This window comes from Eschrichtius robustus, chromosome 1, assembly GCF_028021215.1.
Source record: "Eschrichtius robustus isolate mEscRob2 chromosome 1, mEscRob2.pri, whole genome shotgun sequence".
NCBI classification, from domain to species: domain Eukaryota; kingdom Metazoa; phylum Chordata; class Mammalia; order Artiodactyla; family Eschrichtiidae; genus Eschrichtius; species Eschrichtius robustus.
The window spans coordinates 97,405,375-97,420,963 of NC_090824.1; the positions used below are offsets into that span (position 1 = coordinate 97,405,375).

The window sequence follows — 15,589 nt, forward strand, 5'->3', positions numbered from 1 at the left end:
TAGAAAGCCCAGAGATAAACCCACCTATTGTCAACTAACCTACGACAAAGCAGGAAAGGATGTACAGTGGAGAAAAGACAGTGTCTTCAATAATTGGTGCTGGGAAAACTGGACAGCTACATATAAAAGAATGAAATTAGAACATTCTCTAACAGGATACACAAAAAAAAACTCAAAATGGATTAAAGACCTAAATGTAAGGCCAGACACTATAAAACTCTTAGAGGAAAACATAGGAAGAACACTCTTTGACATAAATCACAACAAGATCTTTTTTGACCCACCTCCTAGAGAAATGGAAATAAAAACAAAAATAAGCAAATGGGACCTAATGAAACTTAAAAGCTTTGCACAGCAAAGGAAACCATAAACAAGACGAAAAGACAACCCTTAGAATGGGAGAAAATATTTGCAAACAAAGCAACTGGCAAAAGATTAATCTCCAAAATATATAAATAGCTCATGCAGCTCAATATCAAAAAAACAAAAAAACCAATCCAAAAATGGGCAGAAGACCTAAATAGACATTTCTCCAAAGAAGACACACAGATGGCCAAGAGGCATATGAAAAGCTGCTCAACATCACTAATTATTAGAGAAATGCAGATCAAAATTACAATGAGGTATCACCTCACACTGGTTAGAATGGGCATCATCAGAAAATCTACAAACAATACATGCTGGAGAGGGTGTGGAGAAAAGGGAACCCTCTTGCACTGTTGGTAAGAATGTAAATTGATCCACTATGGAGAACAGTATGGAGGTTCCTTAAAAAACTATAAATAGAATTACTGAGCAGAAGAAAGAAAAACTACAATCCTGCAGCCTGTGGACCAAAAACCACAGTTACAGAAAGATAGACAAGATGAAAAGGCAGAGGGCTATGTACCAGATGAAGGAACAAGAAAAAAACCCAGAAAAACAACTAAATGAAGTGGAGATAGGCAACCTTCCAGAAAAAGAATTCAGAATAATGATAGTGAAGATGATCCAGGACCTCGGAATAAGAACGGAGGCAAAGATTGAGAAGATGCAAGAAGTGATTAACAAAGACCTAGAAGAATTAAAGAACAAACAAACAGAGATGAACAACACAATAACTGAAATGAAAACTACGCTACAAGGAATCAATAGCAGAATAACTGAGGCAGAAGAACGGATAAGTGACCTGGAAGACAGAATGGTGGAATTCACTGCTGCGGAACAGACTAAAGAAAAAAGAATGAAAAGAAATGAAGACAGCCTAAGAGACCTCTGGGACAACATTAAACGCAACAACATTCGCATTATAGGGGTCCCAGAAGGAGAAGAGAGAGAGAAAGGACCAGAGAAAATATTTGAAGAGAGAGAGAGGACCAGAGAAAATATTTGAAGAGATTATAGTCGAAAACTTCCCTAACATGGGAAAGGAAATAGCCACCCAAGTCCAGGAAGTGCAGAGAGTCCCATACAGGATAAACCCAAGGAGAAACACGCCGAGACACATAGTAATCAAAGTGGCAAAAATTAAAGACAAAGAAAAATTATTGAAAGCAGCAAGGGAAAAACGACAAATAACATACAAGGGAACTCCCATAAGGTTAACAGCTGATTTCTCAGCAGAAACTCTGCAAGCCAGAAGGGAGTGGCATGATATACTTAAAGTGATGAAAGGGAAGAACCTACAACCAAGATTACTCTACCCGGCCAGGATCTCATTCAGATTTGATGGAGAAATCAAAAGCTTTACAGACAAGCAAAAGCTAAGAGAATTCAGCACCACCAAACCAGCTCTACAACAAATGCTAAAGGAACTTCTCTAAGTGGGAAACACAAGAGAAGAAAAGGACCTACAAAAACAAACCCAAAACAATTAAGAAAATGGTCATAGGAACATACATATCGATAATTACCTTAAACGTGAATGGATTAAATGCCCCAACCAAAAGACATAGACTGGCTGAATGGATACAAAATCAAGACCCATATATATGCTGTCTACAAGAGACCCACTTTAGACCTAGGGACACATACAGACTGAAAGTGAGGGGATGGAAAAAGATATTCCATGCAAATGGAAATCAAAAGAAAGCTGGAGTAGCTATACTCATATCGGATAAAATAGACTTTAAAATAAAGAATGTTACAAGAGACAAGGAAGGACACTACATAATGATCCAGGGATCAATCCAAGAAGAAGATATAACAATTGTAAATATATACGCACCCAACATAGGAGCACCTCAATACATAAGGCAACTGCTAAGAGCTATAAAAGAGGAAATTGACAGTAACACAATCATAGTGGGGGACTTTAACACCTCACTTACACCAATGGACAGATCATCCAAAATGAATATAAATAAGGAAACAGAAGCTTTAAATGACACAACAGACCAGATAGATTTAATTGATATATATAGGACATTCCATCCAAAAACAGCAGATTACACGTTCTTCTCAAGTGCGCACGGAACATTCTCCAGGATAGATCACATCTTGGGTCACAAATCAAGCCTCAGTAAATTTAAGAAAATTGAAATCATATCAAGCATCTTTTCTGACCACAATGCTATGAGATTAGAAATGAATTACAGGGAAAAAAACGTAAAAAAGACAAACACATGGAGGCTAAACAATACGTTACTAAATAACCAAGAGATCACTGAAGAAATCAAAGAGGAAATTAAAAAATACCTAGAGACAAATGACAATGAAAACACGACGACCCAAAACCTATGGGATGCAGCGAAAGCAGTTCTAAGAGGGAAGTTTATAGCTATACAAGCCTACCTAAAGAAACAAGAAAAATCTCAAGTAAACAATCTAACCTTACACCTAAAGAAACTAGAGAAAGAAGAACAAACAAAACCCAAAGTTAGCAGAAGGAAAGAAATCATAAAGATCAGAGCAGAAGTAAATGAAATAGAAACAAAGAAAACAATAGCAAAGATCAATAAAACTAAAAGTTGGTTCTTTGAGAAGATAAACAAAATTGATAAGCCATTAGCCAGACTCATCAAGAAAAAGAGGGAGAGGACTCAAACCAATAAAATCAGAAATGAAAAAGGAGAAGTTACAACAGACACCACAGAAATACAAAGCATCCTAAGAGACTACTACAAGCAACTTTATGCCAATAAAATGGACAACCTGGAAGAAATGGACAAATTTTTAGAAAGGTATAACCTTCCAAGACTGAACCAGGAAGAAACAGAAAATATGAACAGACCAATCACAAGTAATGAAATTGAAACTGTGATTAAAAATCTTCCAACAAACAAAAGTCCAGGACCAGATGGCTTCACAGGTGAATTCTATCAAACATTTAGAGGAGAGCTAACACCTATCCTTCTCAAACTCTTCCAAAAAATTGCAGAGGAAGGAACACTCCCAAACTCATTCTATGAGGCCACCATCACCCTGATACCAAAACCAGACAAAGACACTACAAAAAAAGAAAATTACAGACCAATATCACTGATGAATATAAATGCAAAAATCCTCAACAAAATACTAGCAAACAGAATCCAACAACACATTAAAAGGATCATACACCACGATCAAGTGGGATTTATCCCAGGGATGCAAGGATTCTTCAATATACGCAAATCAATCAATGTGATACACCATATTAACAAATTGAAGAATAAAAACCATATGATCATCTCAATAGATGCAGAAGAAGCTTTTGACAAAATTCAACACCTATTTATGATAAAAACTCTCCAGAAAATGGGCATAGAGGGAACCTACCTCAACATAATAAAGGCCATATATGACAAACCCACAGCAAACATCATTCTCAATGGTGAAAAACTGGAAGCATTTCCTCTAAGATCAGAAACAAGACAAGGATGTCCACTCTCACCACTATTATTCAACATAGTTCTGGAAGTCCTAGCCACGGCAATCAGAGAAGAAAAAGAAATAAAAGGAATACAAATTGGAAAAGAAGAAGTAAAACTGTCACTGTTTGCGGATGACATGATACTATACATAGAGAATCCTAAAACTGCCACCAGAAAACTGCTAGAGCTAATTAATGAATATGGTAACGTTGCAGGATACAAAATTAATGCACAGAAATCTCTTGCATTCCTATACACTAATGATGAAAAATCTGAAAGAGAAATTATGGAAACACTCCCATTTACCATTGCAACAAAAAGAATAAAATACCTAGGAATAAACCTACCTAGGGAGACAAAAGACCTGTATGCAGAAAACTATAAGACACTGATGAAAGAAATTAAAGATGATACCGACAGATGGAGAGATATACCATGTTCTTGGATTGGAAGAATCAACATTGTGAAAATGAGTATACTACCCAAAGCAATCTACAGATTCAATGCAATCCCTATCAAATTACCAATGGCATTTTTTACGGAGCTAGAACAAATCACCTTAAAATTTCTTTGGAGACACAAAAGACCCCGAATAGCCAAAGCAGTCTTGAGGGAAAAAAATGGAGCTGGAGGAATCAGACTCCCTGACTTCAGACTAGACTACAAAGCTACAGTCATCAAGACAATATGGTACTGGCACAAAAACAGAAACATAGATCAATGGAACAAGATAGAAAGCCCAGAGATTAACCCACGCACCTATGGTCAACTAATCTATGACAAAGGAGGCAAAGATATACAATGGAGAAAAGACAGTCTCTTCAATAAGTGGTGCTGGGTAAACTGGACAGCTACATGTAAAAGAATGAAATTAGAATACTCCTTAGCACCATACACAAAAATAAACTCAAAATGGATTAGAGACCTAAATATAAGACTGGACACTATAAAACTCTTAGAGGAAAACATAGGAAGAACACTGACATAAATCACAGCAAGATCTTTTTTGATCCACCTCCTAGAGTAATGGAAATAAAAACAAAAATAAACAAATGGGACCTAATGAAACTTCAAAGCTTTTGCACAGCAAAGGAAACCATAAACAAGACGAAAAGACAACCCTCAGAATGGGAGAAAATATTTGCAAACGAATCAATGGACAAAGGATTAATCTCCAAATATATAAACAGCTCATTCAGCTCAATATTAAAGAAACAAACACCCCAATCCAAAAATGGGCAGAAGACCTAAATAGACATTTCTCCAAAGAAGACATACAGACGGCCACGAAGCACATGAAAAGATGCTCAACATCACTAATTATTAGAGAAATGCAAATCAAAACTACAGTGAGGTATCACCTCACACCAATTAGAATGGGCATCATCAGAAAATCTACAAACAACAAATGCTGGAGAGGGTGTGGAGAAAAGGGAACCCTCTTGCACTGTTGGTGGGAATGTAAATTGATACAGCCACTATGGAGAACAATATGGAGGTTCCTTAAAAAACTAAAAATAGAATTACCATATGACCCAGCAATCCCACTACTGGGCATATACCCAGAGAAAACCGTAATTCAAAAAGACACATGCACCCGAATGTTCATTGCAGCACTATTTACAATAGCCAGGTCATGGAAACAACCTAAATGCCCATCAACAGCCGAATGGATAAAGAAGCTGTGGTACATATATACAATGGAATATTACTCAGCCATAAAAAGGAACGAAATTGAGTCATTTGTTGAGAAGTGGATGGATCTAGAGACTGTCATACAGAGTGAAGTAAGTCAAAAAGAGAAAAACAAATATCATATATTAATGCATGTATGTGGAACCTAGAAAAATGGTACAGATGAGCCGGTTTGCAGGGCAGAAGTTGAGACACAGATGTAGTGAATGGACATATGGACACCAAGGGGGGAAAACTGCGGTGGGGTGGGGATGGTGGTGTGCTGAATTGGGCGATTGGGATTGACATGTATACACTGATGTGTATAAAATTGATGCCTAATAAGAACCTGCAGTATAAACAAACAAACAAACAAAACAACTAATACTAAACTTTCATTGGGTTATTTGTATGGAAATATGTTAATATAAATGTTTCAGACATTACATGAAATTTCTAAAAATCTTATATTTGTATTTGTATGGAAATATGTTAATATAAATGTTTCAGACATTACATGAAATTTCTAAAAATCTTAAAAAAAAAAAAAAGAATTACCATATGACACAGCAATCCCACTGCCGGGCATATACCCAGAGAAAACCATAATTCAAAAAGACACATGCACCCCAATGCTCATTGCAGCACTATTTACAATACCCAGGTCATGAAGCAACCTAAATGTCCATCAACAGACGAATGGATAAAGAAGATGTGGCACATATATACAATGGAATATTACTCAGCCATAAAAAGAAATGAAATTGAGTTATTTGTAGTGAAGTGAATGGACCTAGAGTCTGTCGTACAGAATGAAGTAAGTCAGAAAGAGAAAAACAAATACCGTATGCTAACACATATATATGGAATCTAAAAAAAAAAAAAAGTTTCTGAAGAACCTAGGGGCAGGACAGGAATAAAGACGCAGATGTAGAGAATGGACTTGAGGACATGGGGAGGGGGAAGGGTAAGCTGGGATGAAGTGAGAGAGCGGCATGGACATATATACACTACCAAATGTAAAACAGATAGCTAGTGGGAAGCAGCCGCACAGCACAGGGAGATCAGCTCGGTGCTTTGTGACCACCTAGAGGGGTGGCATAGGGAGGGTGGGAGGGAGGCGCAAGAGGGAGGGCATATGGGGATATATGTATATGTATAGCTGATTCACTTTTTTATAAATCAGAAACTAACACACCATTGTAAATCAATTATACTCCAATAAAGATGTTTAAAAAAAAAAATGAAGATGTGGTACATGTATACAATGGAATATTACTCAATCATAAAAAGGAACGAAACTGGGTCATTTGTAGAGATGTGGATGGACCTGCAGACTGTCATACAGAGTAAAGTAGGTCAGAAAGAGAAAAACAAATATTGTATATTAACAGATGTACGTGGAATCTAGAAAAATGGTACAGACAAACCTGTTTGCAAGGCAGAAATACAGACACAGATGTAGAGAATAAATGTATGGACACCAAGGGGGAAAAGCAGGGGTGGGTGTGGGGGGCATGAATTGGGAGATTGAGATCGACATATATACACTAATATGTATAAAATAGATAACTAATTTGAACCTGCTGTGTATTACAGGGTACTCCACTTCGCTGTACAGTAGAAACTAACACAACATTGTAAAACAACTATACCTCAATATAAAAAGAAAAACTAATTTAAATAATGTGCTAGAGGAAAAATTGAATTATCTTTCTAGTGTAGCTATAGAAAATTATATAACAAAATAATGGTCATGAAAGAGGCAATCAAAAAATATGGGGCCAAAAAATACAGGAAGAAAGGTATTATAAAAGTGTATCAGGCAGTGAATTAATGAAGTTATTATGTTATTTTTCTGGGTTTTGTGAAATGTATGGTATGTTTCAGATTTTCAAATTTGTGATATATAGGGATTTATTTTCTCATGCTAAATGAACATGTCCTTTCATACCTAATTTTGTATTAGCTTAAAGCCTCAAAAAACTGGATCCAGCTATGAAAACCACCCTCTCCCTTGCTCATTCAACTCCAGTAAAAGTGGCCTCTATGTTGTTCCTTGGACATGCCAGGCCCACTCCCACCTCAAAGCGTTTGCACTTGCTGCTCCCTCCACCTAGAATGCTTATCCTCCAGATAACTACATAGCTCCCCTCTCACTTCTTTCAAGTCTTTGCTCAACTATGTCTTTCTCAAATCAGCCTTCCCTGATTATCCTTTTTAAAACTGCAGCGCTTCCAATGTACAAGATGACTTACTTATTCATTTATATTGCTATCTTTCCCTCTCCCCACAAGAATGTAAGCTCCATATAGATTGAAAGTATTTTTTTATTTTTTTAAATCTGTTTTGTCCACAGTTGTTTTTTTCTGTTTGGAACAGTGTCTGGCACATAACAGGTGTTCAGTAAGTATTTGTGAAATGGCTGGCTGGCTGACTGGATGAATGGATAAATGAATAAATGCATGAATGAATGAACTATCAATCAAAGTTTAGATTATCATAAGACAACCTGCACTACCACAGTGAGACAAGATCATTCCAGCCAAAATCACTGAAGTGTGATGTCTTAATTGGTTTATTTACTGCATGAAGGTAGATTTACAATTCATAGTAGGCTTTTAATTTCTGAATTATTAAAAGTATTTTTCTTTATAGAAAATACCATGTTTGGGACTATCTCATAAACTTTCAGATTTCATTCCACCATCAAAAGAAAATCCAGATTTCAAAATTAAGCCAAGAAATAAAAAATTTTATTTTCCTTTACATTAGGAAGTTCTGTTTGAATGAATAGTGAAAGCAACATTAGTTGAGAAATAGGTCCACCAGAGAACTATAACTCAAGTAGCATTGAATAAAACTACTTAAAATAATAATGACAGCCACCATTCATTAAGTGCTTGCTATATGCTAGATACTGGCTCAAATACTAAATTAAAGGTGCGTTCTAAGGTGTGGGTCTATGGAAGGAATATAAAAGCATTTTTTAATAATAAATGATTATAATTCTTGGGATGAAATTTTTCAATTAAGAAATTTTTTTACAAAACCAAAGTATGACAATTAATATTATACATTTGGGAATCCTAAATAATAAAGAAATGGAGAATTGAAGCAATGTATTTGGAAATATGTTCTAAGCACAATAAATATGTATGACATAGACTGCTATTCTGAGTTTTATTATTTTATTATTCACTGTAATGAGGTAGTTCAAGATAGATTTATATTTGTGTATGTGTCATAGCTAAAGTTTAAACTCATTCTAGCAGATATTACTCAGCCATAGAAAAGAACAAAATATAATGCCATTTGCAGCAACATGGAGCGACCTAGCAATTGTCATACTGAGTGAAGTAAGTCAGACACAGAAAGACAAATATCATATGATATCCCTTATATGTGGAATCTAAATAAAAAGTGTACAAATGAACTTATTTACAAAACCAAAGTAGAGTCGTGGATGTAGAAAACAAACTTATGGTTATGAGGGGATAAGGGGTGGTGGGGGAGGGATCAACTGGGAGATTGGGATTGACATATACTCACTACTATATATAAATTAGATAACTAATAAGAACCTGCTGTATAGCACAGGGAACTCTACTCAATACTCTGTAATGACCTATATGGGAAAAGAATCTAAAAAAAGAAGAAAGAGTGGACATATATATGTATATATAACTGATTCACTTTGTTGTACACCTGAAACTAACACAAACATTGTAAATCAACTATACGCCAATAAAATTGTTTTTAAATTAGAAGAAAAAAAAGAATATAATAATAATGGATACATAATAATGAATCCAACCTGGCTTATATTTGTCTTTATACCCACACAATTGTAAAACATTATTTTTAATATTTTTTAGAGGAAGGGGCCCATGAAGGCCCCATGAAAGACATAATGTGACCTTGGTGTGATTCTTTCCATACAATACTCCATGAGCATGCTAAGGGCTTCACTGTGGAGTAATGCAAGTTGCTCCACAACCCTCACATTTTGGAATCAAGAACAGCCTTAGCTAGCTTAAAGAAAGCCCCAAATTATCTACTTTTTGCTTCCCATATTACCAAAGTACCTAAAATCTGAATTAGGTATTTTACACATGAACAATGCTCTTCCTGATTGCTTTGTAGGAAAGCACATATACGCTTTAAAGTAATTGTCTCTGGACCTCCCATTTGAGCTTATACAGAAAGGGTGAATTACAAATAACAAATAGAAAATAGATTGTAAGCATGTTTTAAGTACTTGAGTCAATTAGAATTTTTCACATCTTGAAGAATGTGGGATTTATGTGAATATGGAGATAATAAATAATAAGGCATATATCTAGGAGAAAATTTTTGTTTTCGCACAACACTCATGGTTGGCTTGTTAAATTCTGACATACATCGTCAATGTCCCAAGCTCCCTGATAATGTTGTAGAAATTTATATAAATGTAAGTGCACCTTTCTTAAATGTTGCAGATACTAAATAACTCATTGAGGTAAAATATCACTTCTGCATGATTTTCCCCCTGACAACCCCAGGCTGATTAGAAGTTCTTTAGTCTGTGCTCCTCTGGAAAATATACTGGCAGTGATGTTTAGAAAACTGTTATTAAGTTATCATTGTTACTGTAAACTTATTTGTGTGAGGATACATGTGTTTTGTTGAATCATAAAAAGCTATGTGAAGTCAAGAAAAGTTGGCACTACCTAGCATATCATAGGCACTCAAAACTGTTGTTGACTAACTGAATAAGTAAATGAATATTTTAGATTGAAAAAGGTCTCCAGTCTATAACCAGATCTATAGGAATTGATATAACCTAAAGATGCCTCATTCCCAATCACGATTATGTACATGATGGTGACACCAATGTCAGTCCCTCAAGTCATTTGGCCATTCTAACAAGTCCAAGAGGAAGGAACTGACCTCAGCTTTCTCTGCCAATCAGCACCACAGTGGATACAGACCCAGCTATGTGGCCAAAACATTTAGCCTCATTACACAGCTATTTACAAATGAGCTATTTACAGCTCATTACAAATACCTATGACTGACTGTAAAATGAAATTCCGTATGAGGAAGATCAGCAAGTTGCATTCCCCATCAAAACAGTTTCAAGTAACTAATTTATTAATTGTTCATTTGAAAAAACAAGTATTGGGCTTCCCTGGTGGCGCTATGGTTAAGAATCTCCCTGCCAATGTAGGGGACATGGGTTCGAGCCCTGGTCCAGGAAGATCCCACATGCCACGGAGCAACTAAGCCCGTGCGCCACAACTACTGAGCCTGTGCTCTAGAGCCTGTGAGCCACAGCTGCTGAGCATGCGTGCCACAGCTACTGAAGTCCATGTGCCTAGAGCCCATGCTACGCAACAAGAGAAGCCACCACTATGGAAGCCTGCACACCGCAACAAAGAGCAGCCCCCGCTCACTGCAACTAGAGAAAGCCAGTGCACAGCAATGAAGACCCAATGCAGCCAAAATAAATAAATAAATAAACAAAACTTGTAAATATATATAGATAATCTACATAGTATTTGTGTCCAAAATATTCACTCCAAATAGATTTAGGAGCTGGACTGGACTTTTCCAAAATTCAATATAATGAAAAACTATTCTAAATCTAAAAGAAAATAAAGGGATTAAAAGCCAAACACAGGGCTTCCCTGGTGGCGCAGTGGTTGAGAATCTGCCTGCCAATGCAGGGGACACGGGTTCCAGCCCTGGTCTGGGAAGATCCCACATGCCGCGGAGCAACTGGGCCCGTGAGCCACAATTACTGAGCCTGCGCGTCTGGAGCCTGTGCTCCGCAACAAGAGAGGCCGCGACAGTGAGAGGCCTGCGCACCGCGATGAAGAGTGGCCCCCGCTTGCCACAACTAGAGAAAGCCCTCACACAGAAATGAAGACCCAACACAGCCATAAAAATAAATAAAAAATAAATAAATTTAAAAAAAAAACAAAACTTGCTTCCTTTTAAAAAAAAAAAAAAAAGCCAAACACAATGTGTGAACATTGGTTAGATATTGTACCAAAAATAAAAACAAGCTCTGAGACATGAGATGTAGGGACAAATGGGGAAACTGAAAAATGGTATGTATGTTACCTATTCATCAATGTTACATTTCTTAGGTGTGGTGATGATATTGTAGTTAAGTAGGAGAATGTCCTTGTTCTTAGGAGATCTGTGCTGAAATATTTGGGTTGGAATAGGGAGGGTGGGAGGGAGATGCAAGAGGAAGGGGATATGGGAATATATGTATACATATAGCTGATTCACTTTGTTATAAAGCAGAAACTAACACAACATTGTAAAGCAATTATACTCCAATAAAGATGTTTTAAAAAAATATTTGGGGGTAAGAGTCATGATGTCTACAACTTACTTTCAAATATCCTAATGACAACAAAAAGTGTATGTGTGTGCATGTGTGTGGGTGTGTGCTGGTGGCAGTGAGGGGGAGGAGAGGAAGCAAATGTGGCAAAATGGTAATAATTGTAGAATTTAGGTGAAATGTATTTGGGTGTTTACCATTCTTTTAATTTTTATGTAAAATCCAACATTTTCAAAATTAAAAGTTAGAGGAAAATGTAAAAAATAATAATGTTATAGAGAAAGGTTTAAAGACAGAAAAGGTATCTATGATTACAGTATTATGTTTTAAGAGCAGGTTCAAAGTAATGCACACCATAGGTCCATTTGGGAATATATGGATGAATATACATTAATGTATTAATAGAGGTCACTGATTGGAGCCCTCTAAATTGTGCAACTTGGCAGTCTGGAGTGTTTATCTCTAGATTGTCCAATTACAGTCACTTCTATTTTCTTATTTTTATTTATAAAAAATTGCTTATTTTATACATATACAGTCACATATATGTACAAATTATTTTAAAAGAGTGAGAATGAACTTATCAAAACCTTGCAACAATAGTTTCTGTTGGAAACGTGTCCCTGTCAAAACTGGTTAATCTGATGTTTACGCTATTAAGATTATACCAGTGACTGGATATAAATAAATCATTTTATTTGAAAAAGAAAAAAACGATGACAATAATTCTAGACTCTTAAATTGGCACTGGGAATATGAAAGTATTGCCCCAGAGGGCATAACTAATGACCTATGGGTGCGAACTACATTGAGACAGATTTCAGCTCATTATGAGATTGAACATTGCCATGAATGTGTCCAACAAGGGAACAGACTGAACCATGAAATAATTGCCTATCAAAATAGCTTAACCACCTGTCAGAGATACGATAAGAAGGAGGGATAGGGTATTAGATATACTCTAATCCAGCCTTTGGTCTCTAACAAGTCCATAGTCAAAAATAAAGAAAATAGGGACTTCCCTGGTGGTCCAGTGGTAAAGAATTCACCTTCCAATGCAGGTGATGCGGGTTCGATCCCTGGTCGGGGAACTAAGATCCCACATGCCGTGAGGCAACTAAGCCCACTTGCCACAGCTACTGAGCTTGCGCACCTCAACTAGAGAGCCCACATGTTGCCAACTACAGAGCCCCTGCGCCCTGGAGCCTGCATGCCATAACTAGAGAAGAGAAAACCCGCACACCACAACTAGAGAGAAGCCTGCACACACAAAGAGCCTGCGCACTAAAACAAAAGATCCCGCACGCCTCAATGAAGATCCCGTGTGCCACAACTAAGACCCGATGCAGCCATAAAAAGTTAATTAATTAACTAATTAAAGTTTTAAAAATAACAAAGAAAATAGCAGTAATAAACTGAATACATTTCCACTGAAGGAAAAACTACACAATACTCTGTCGCTGACTAACAAGACATAAGACAAGATTAATACTCTCTGGTCAGGATGCTGTATTTTTTAAAATTGGAATACTATTAATACTGTTCAGCTAGACCAATTACTCAACTAAAAACAAAGTGTGTTACTTGCCATCATGAACCCAAATTATTTCTAAACATATGAACTTAGTCTTAAGTGTTGGTGTATTCATACAATGGAATACTGTTTTAAAAGAAAAAATGAAGAGGAACAAACTACTGAAACATACAACCATATGGATATATGTCAAAAAAACCTTATGCTGAGTGAAAGAAGCAAGACACAAGAATACATGCTGTATGATTTCATTTATATCGATTTCAAAAACAGGCAAAACCAATCTGATAGAAATCAGAAGGTGGTTGTGTAGAACACAGGGAGAATGAATAAAAAGGGGCATAAGGGAACTTTCTCAGGTGATAGAAATGTTCTATCTCTTGCTTTTTGGTGGTAATTACACATTTACATACAACCGTTAAATCTCATCAAATGGAACACTTAAGGTCTGTGTGGTTTTTGTTTATAAATTACACCTCCGTGAAATTAAAATAAATATTAAAAAATCATATTGGCTTTGTGCCACCTAAAGAACTCAATACTTACCAAGTGATTTCTTTTTACTGCAGAACATTATTGCACCTGATTTGTTTTCACCAGGCCTCAACAGCTGGCCTACATAAGAAAACAAGAAATGTATGCAACATTAGTATTTGAGAAATGCTCATTAACTGTAAATTGCCATCATTCAGCTTTCTTCCTAGTCAAATCTAGATGACTAGGAAGTCATTAACACAATAAGGAATAATAGACTCCATTTATGAGACTTAAATCTAACAAGATAAGAATAATTCTATAACTCACAGACATAGAAAACAAACTTATGTTTACCAAAGGAGAAAGGGGGAATGGATAAATTAGGAGTTTGGGATTAAAATATACACACTACTATATATAAAATATATAACCAACAAGGACCTGCTGTATAGTACAGGAATTATAGTCAATATCTTGTAATAACCTATAATGGAAAAGAATCTAAAAAAGAATATATATATATATCTGAATCACTTTGCTGTACACCTGACACTAACACACCATTTTAAATCAATTATATTTCAATAAAAAAATTTTTTAAGGAAACAATTCTATACAAAAATTATCTATTTGTATTATGGTGGCTATATGGAACAATGTAAGGTAAGCACAAGTGTGACATTCAATTGGGCATTAAAATGGAGCCAAATTTTCGAGTATATCCAAAACCCTGTGAATCAGAATATCTCAGAGGTGACACTCCATTACCTGCCTTTTATTCAAGTACCAAAAGTGATTCCTTCCCAAAACAGTCACCCAAGTCCAGGAAGTGCAGAGTCCCATATAGAATTAACTGAAGAAGGAACACGCCAAGACACATAGTAATGAAACTGACAAAAACTAAAGACAAAGAGAAAATATCAAAAGCAACAAAGGAAAAGCAACAAATAACATACAAGGGAATCCACATGAGACTATCAGCTGATTTTTCAGCAGAAATTCTACAGGCCAGAAGGGAGTGGCATGATACATTTAAAGTGATGAAAGGGAAAAACCTACAACCAAGAATACTCTACCCAGCATGTCTCTCATTCAGAATTGATGGAGAAATCAAAAGCTTTACAAACAAAAGCTAGAAGGACTCAGCACCACCAAACGAGCATTACAACAAATGCTAAAGGAACTCTTTAAAAAGAAAAGAAAAGGCAACAACTAGAAACAGGAAAATTACAGAATGGTAAAGCTCACCAGTACAGGTGAACATACAGTAAGGGTAGGAAATCAGCTACACACAAATATGATATCAAAACATTAATTGTGAGAGGAGGAGAGCACAAATGCAGGATATTTGAGATGCATTTGAAATTAAGAGACCAGCAACTTAAAACAATCATGTATACATATAGACTGCTATATCAAAACCACATGGTAACCACAAACGAAAAATCTATAATAGATATACACACAAAAAAGAAAAAGAATCCAAACACAACAACATAGTCATCAAATCACAAGAGAGGGGAACAAAAGAGAAAAGGAATAAAAAAAACCTACAAAAACAAATCCAAAATATTTTTTTAAATGGCAATAAGAACATACATATCAATAATTAACTTAAATGTAAACGGATTAAATGCTCAAACCAAAAGAAATAGACTGGCTGAATGAATACAAAAATAAGACCCATACATATGTTGTCTATAAGAGACCCACTTCAGATCTAGAGACACAGAC

General features: G+C 36.0%; 1 protein-coding gene across 5 annotated transcripts in view; it reads right to left on the minus strand.

Annotated features, from left to right (window-relative positions):
* Nucleotides 1-15,589, minus strand: part of ATP8B4 (ATPase phospholipid transporting 8B4 (putative)) — a 315,749-nt gene that overhangs the window by 223,291 nt on the left and 76,869 nt on the right. For all 5 annotated transcript variants that reach the window (XM_068551361.1, XM_068551368.1, XM_068551388.1 and 2 more), the window contains one exon: nucleotides 13,925-13,993. In XM_068551361.1, the coding sequence (XP_068407462.1) occupies nucleotides 13,925-13,952 (28 nt within the window). In that variant the 5' untranslated portion in view covers nucleotides 13,953-13,993. The remainder of the gene's footprint in view (nucleotides 1-13,924; nucleotides 13,994-15,589) is intronic.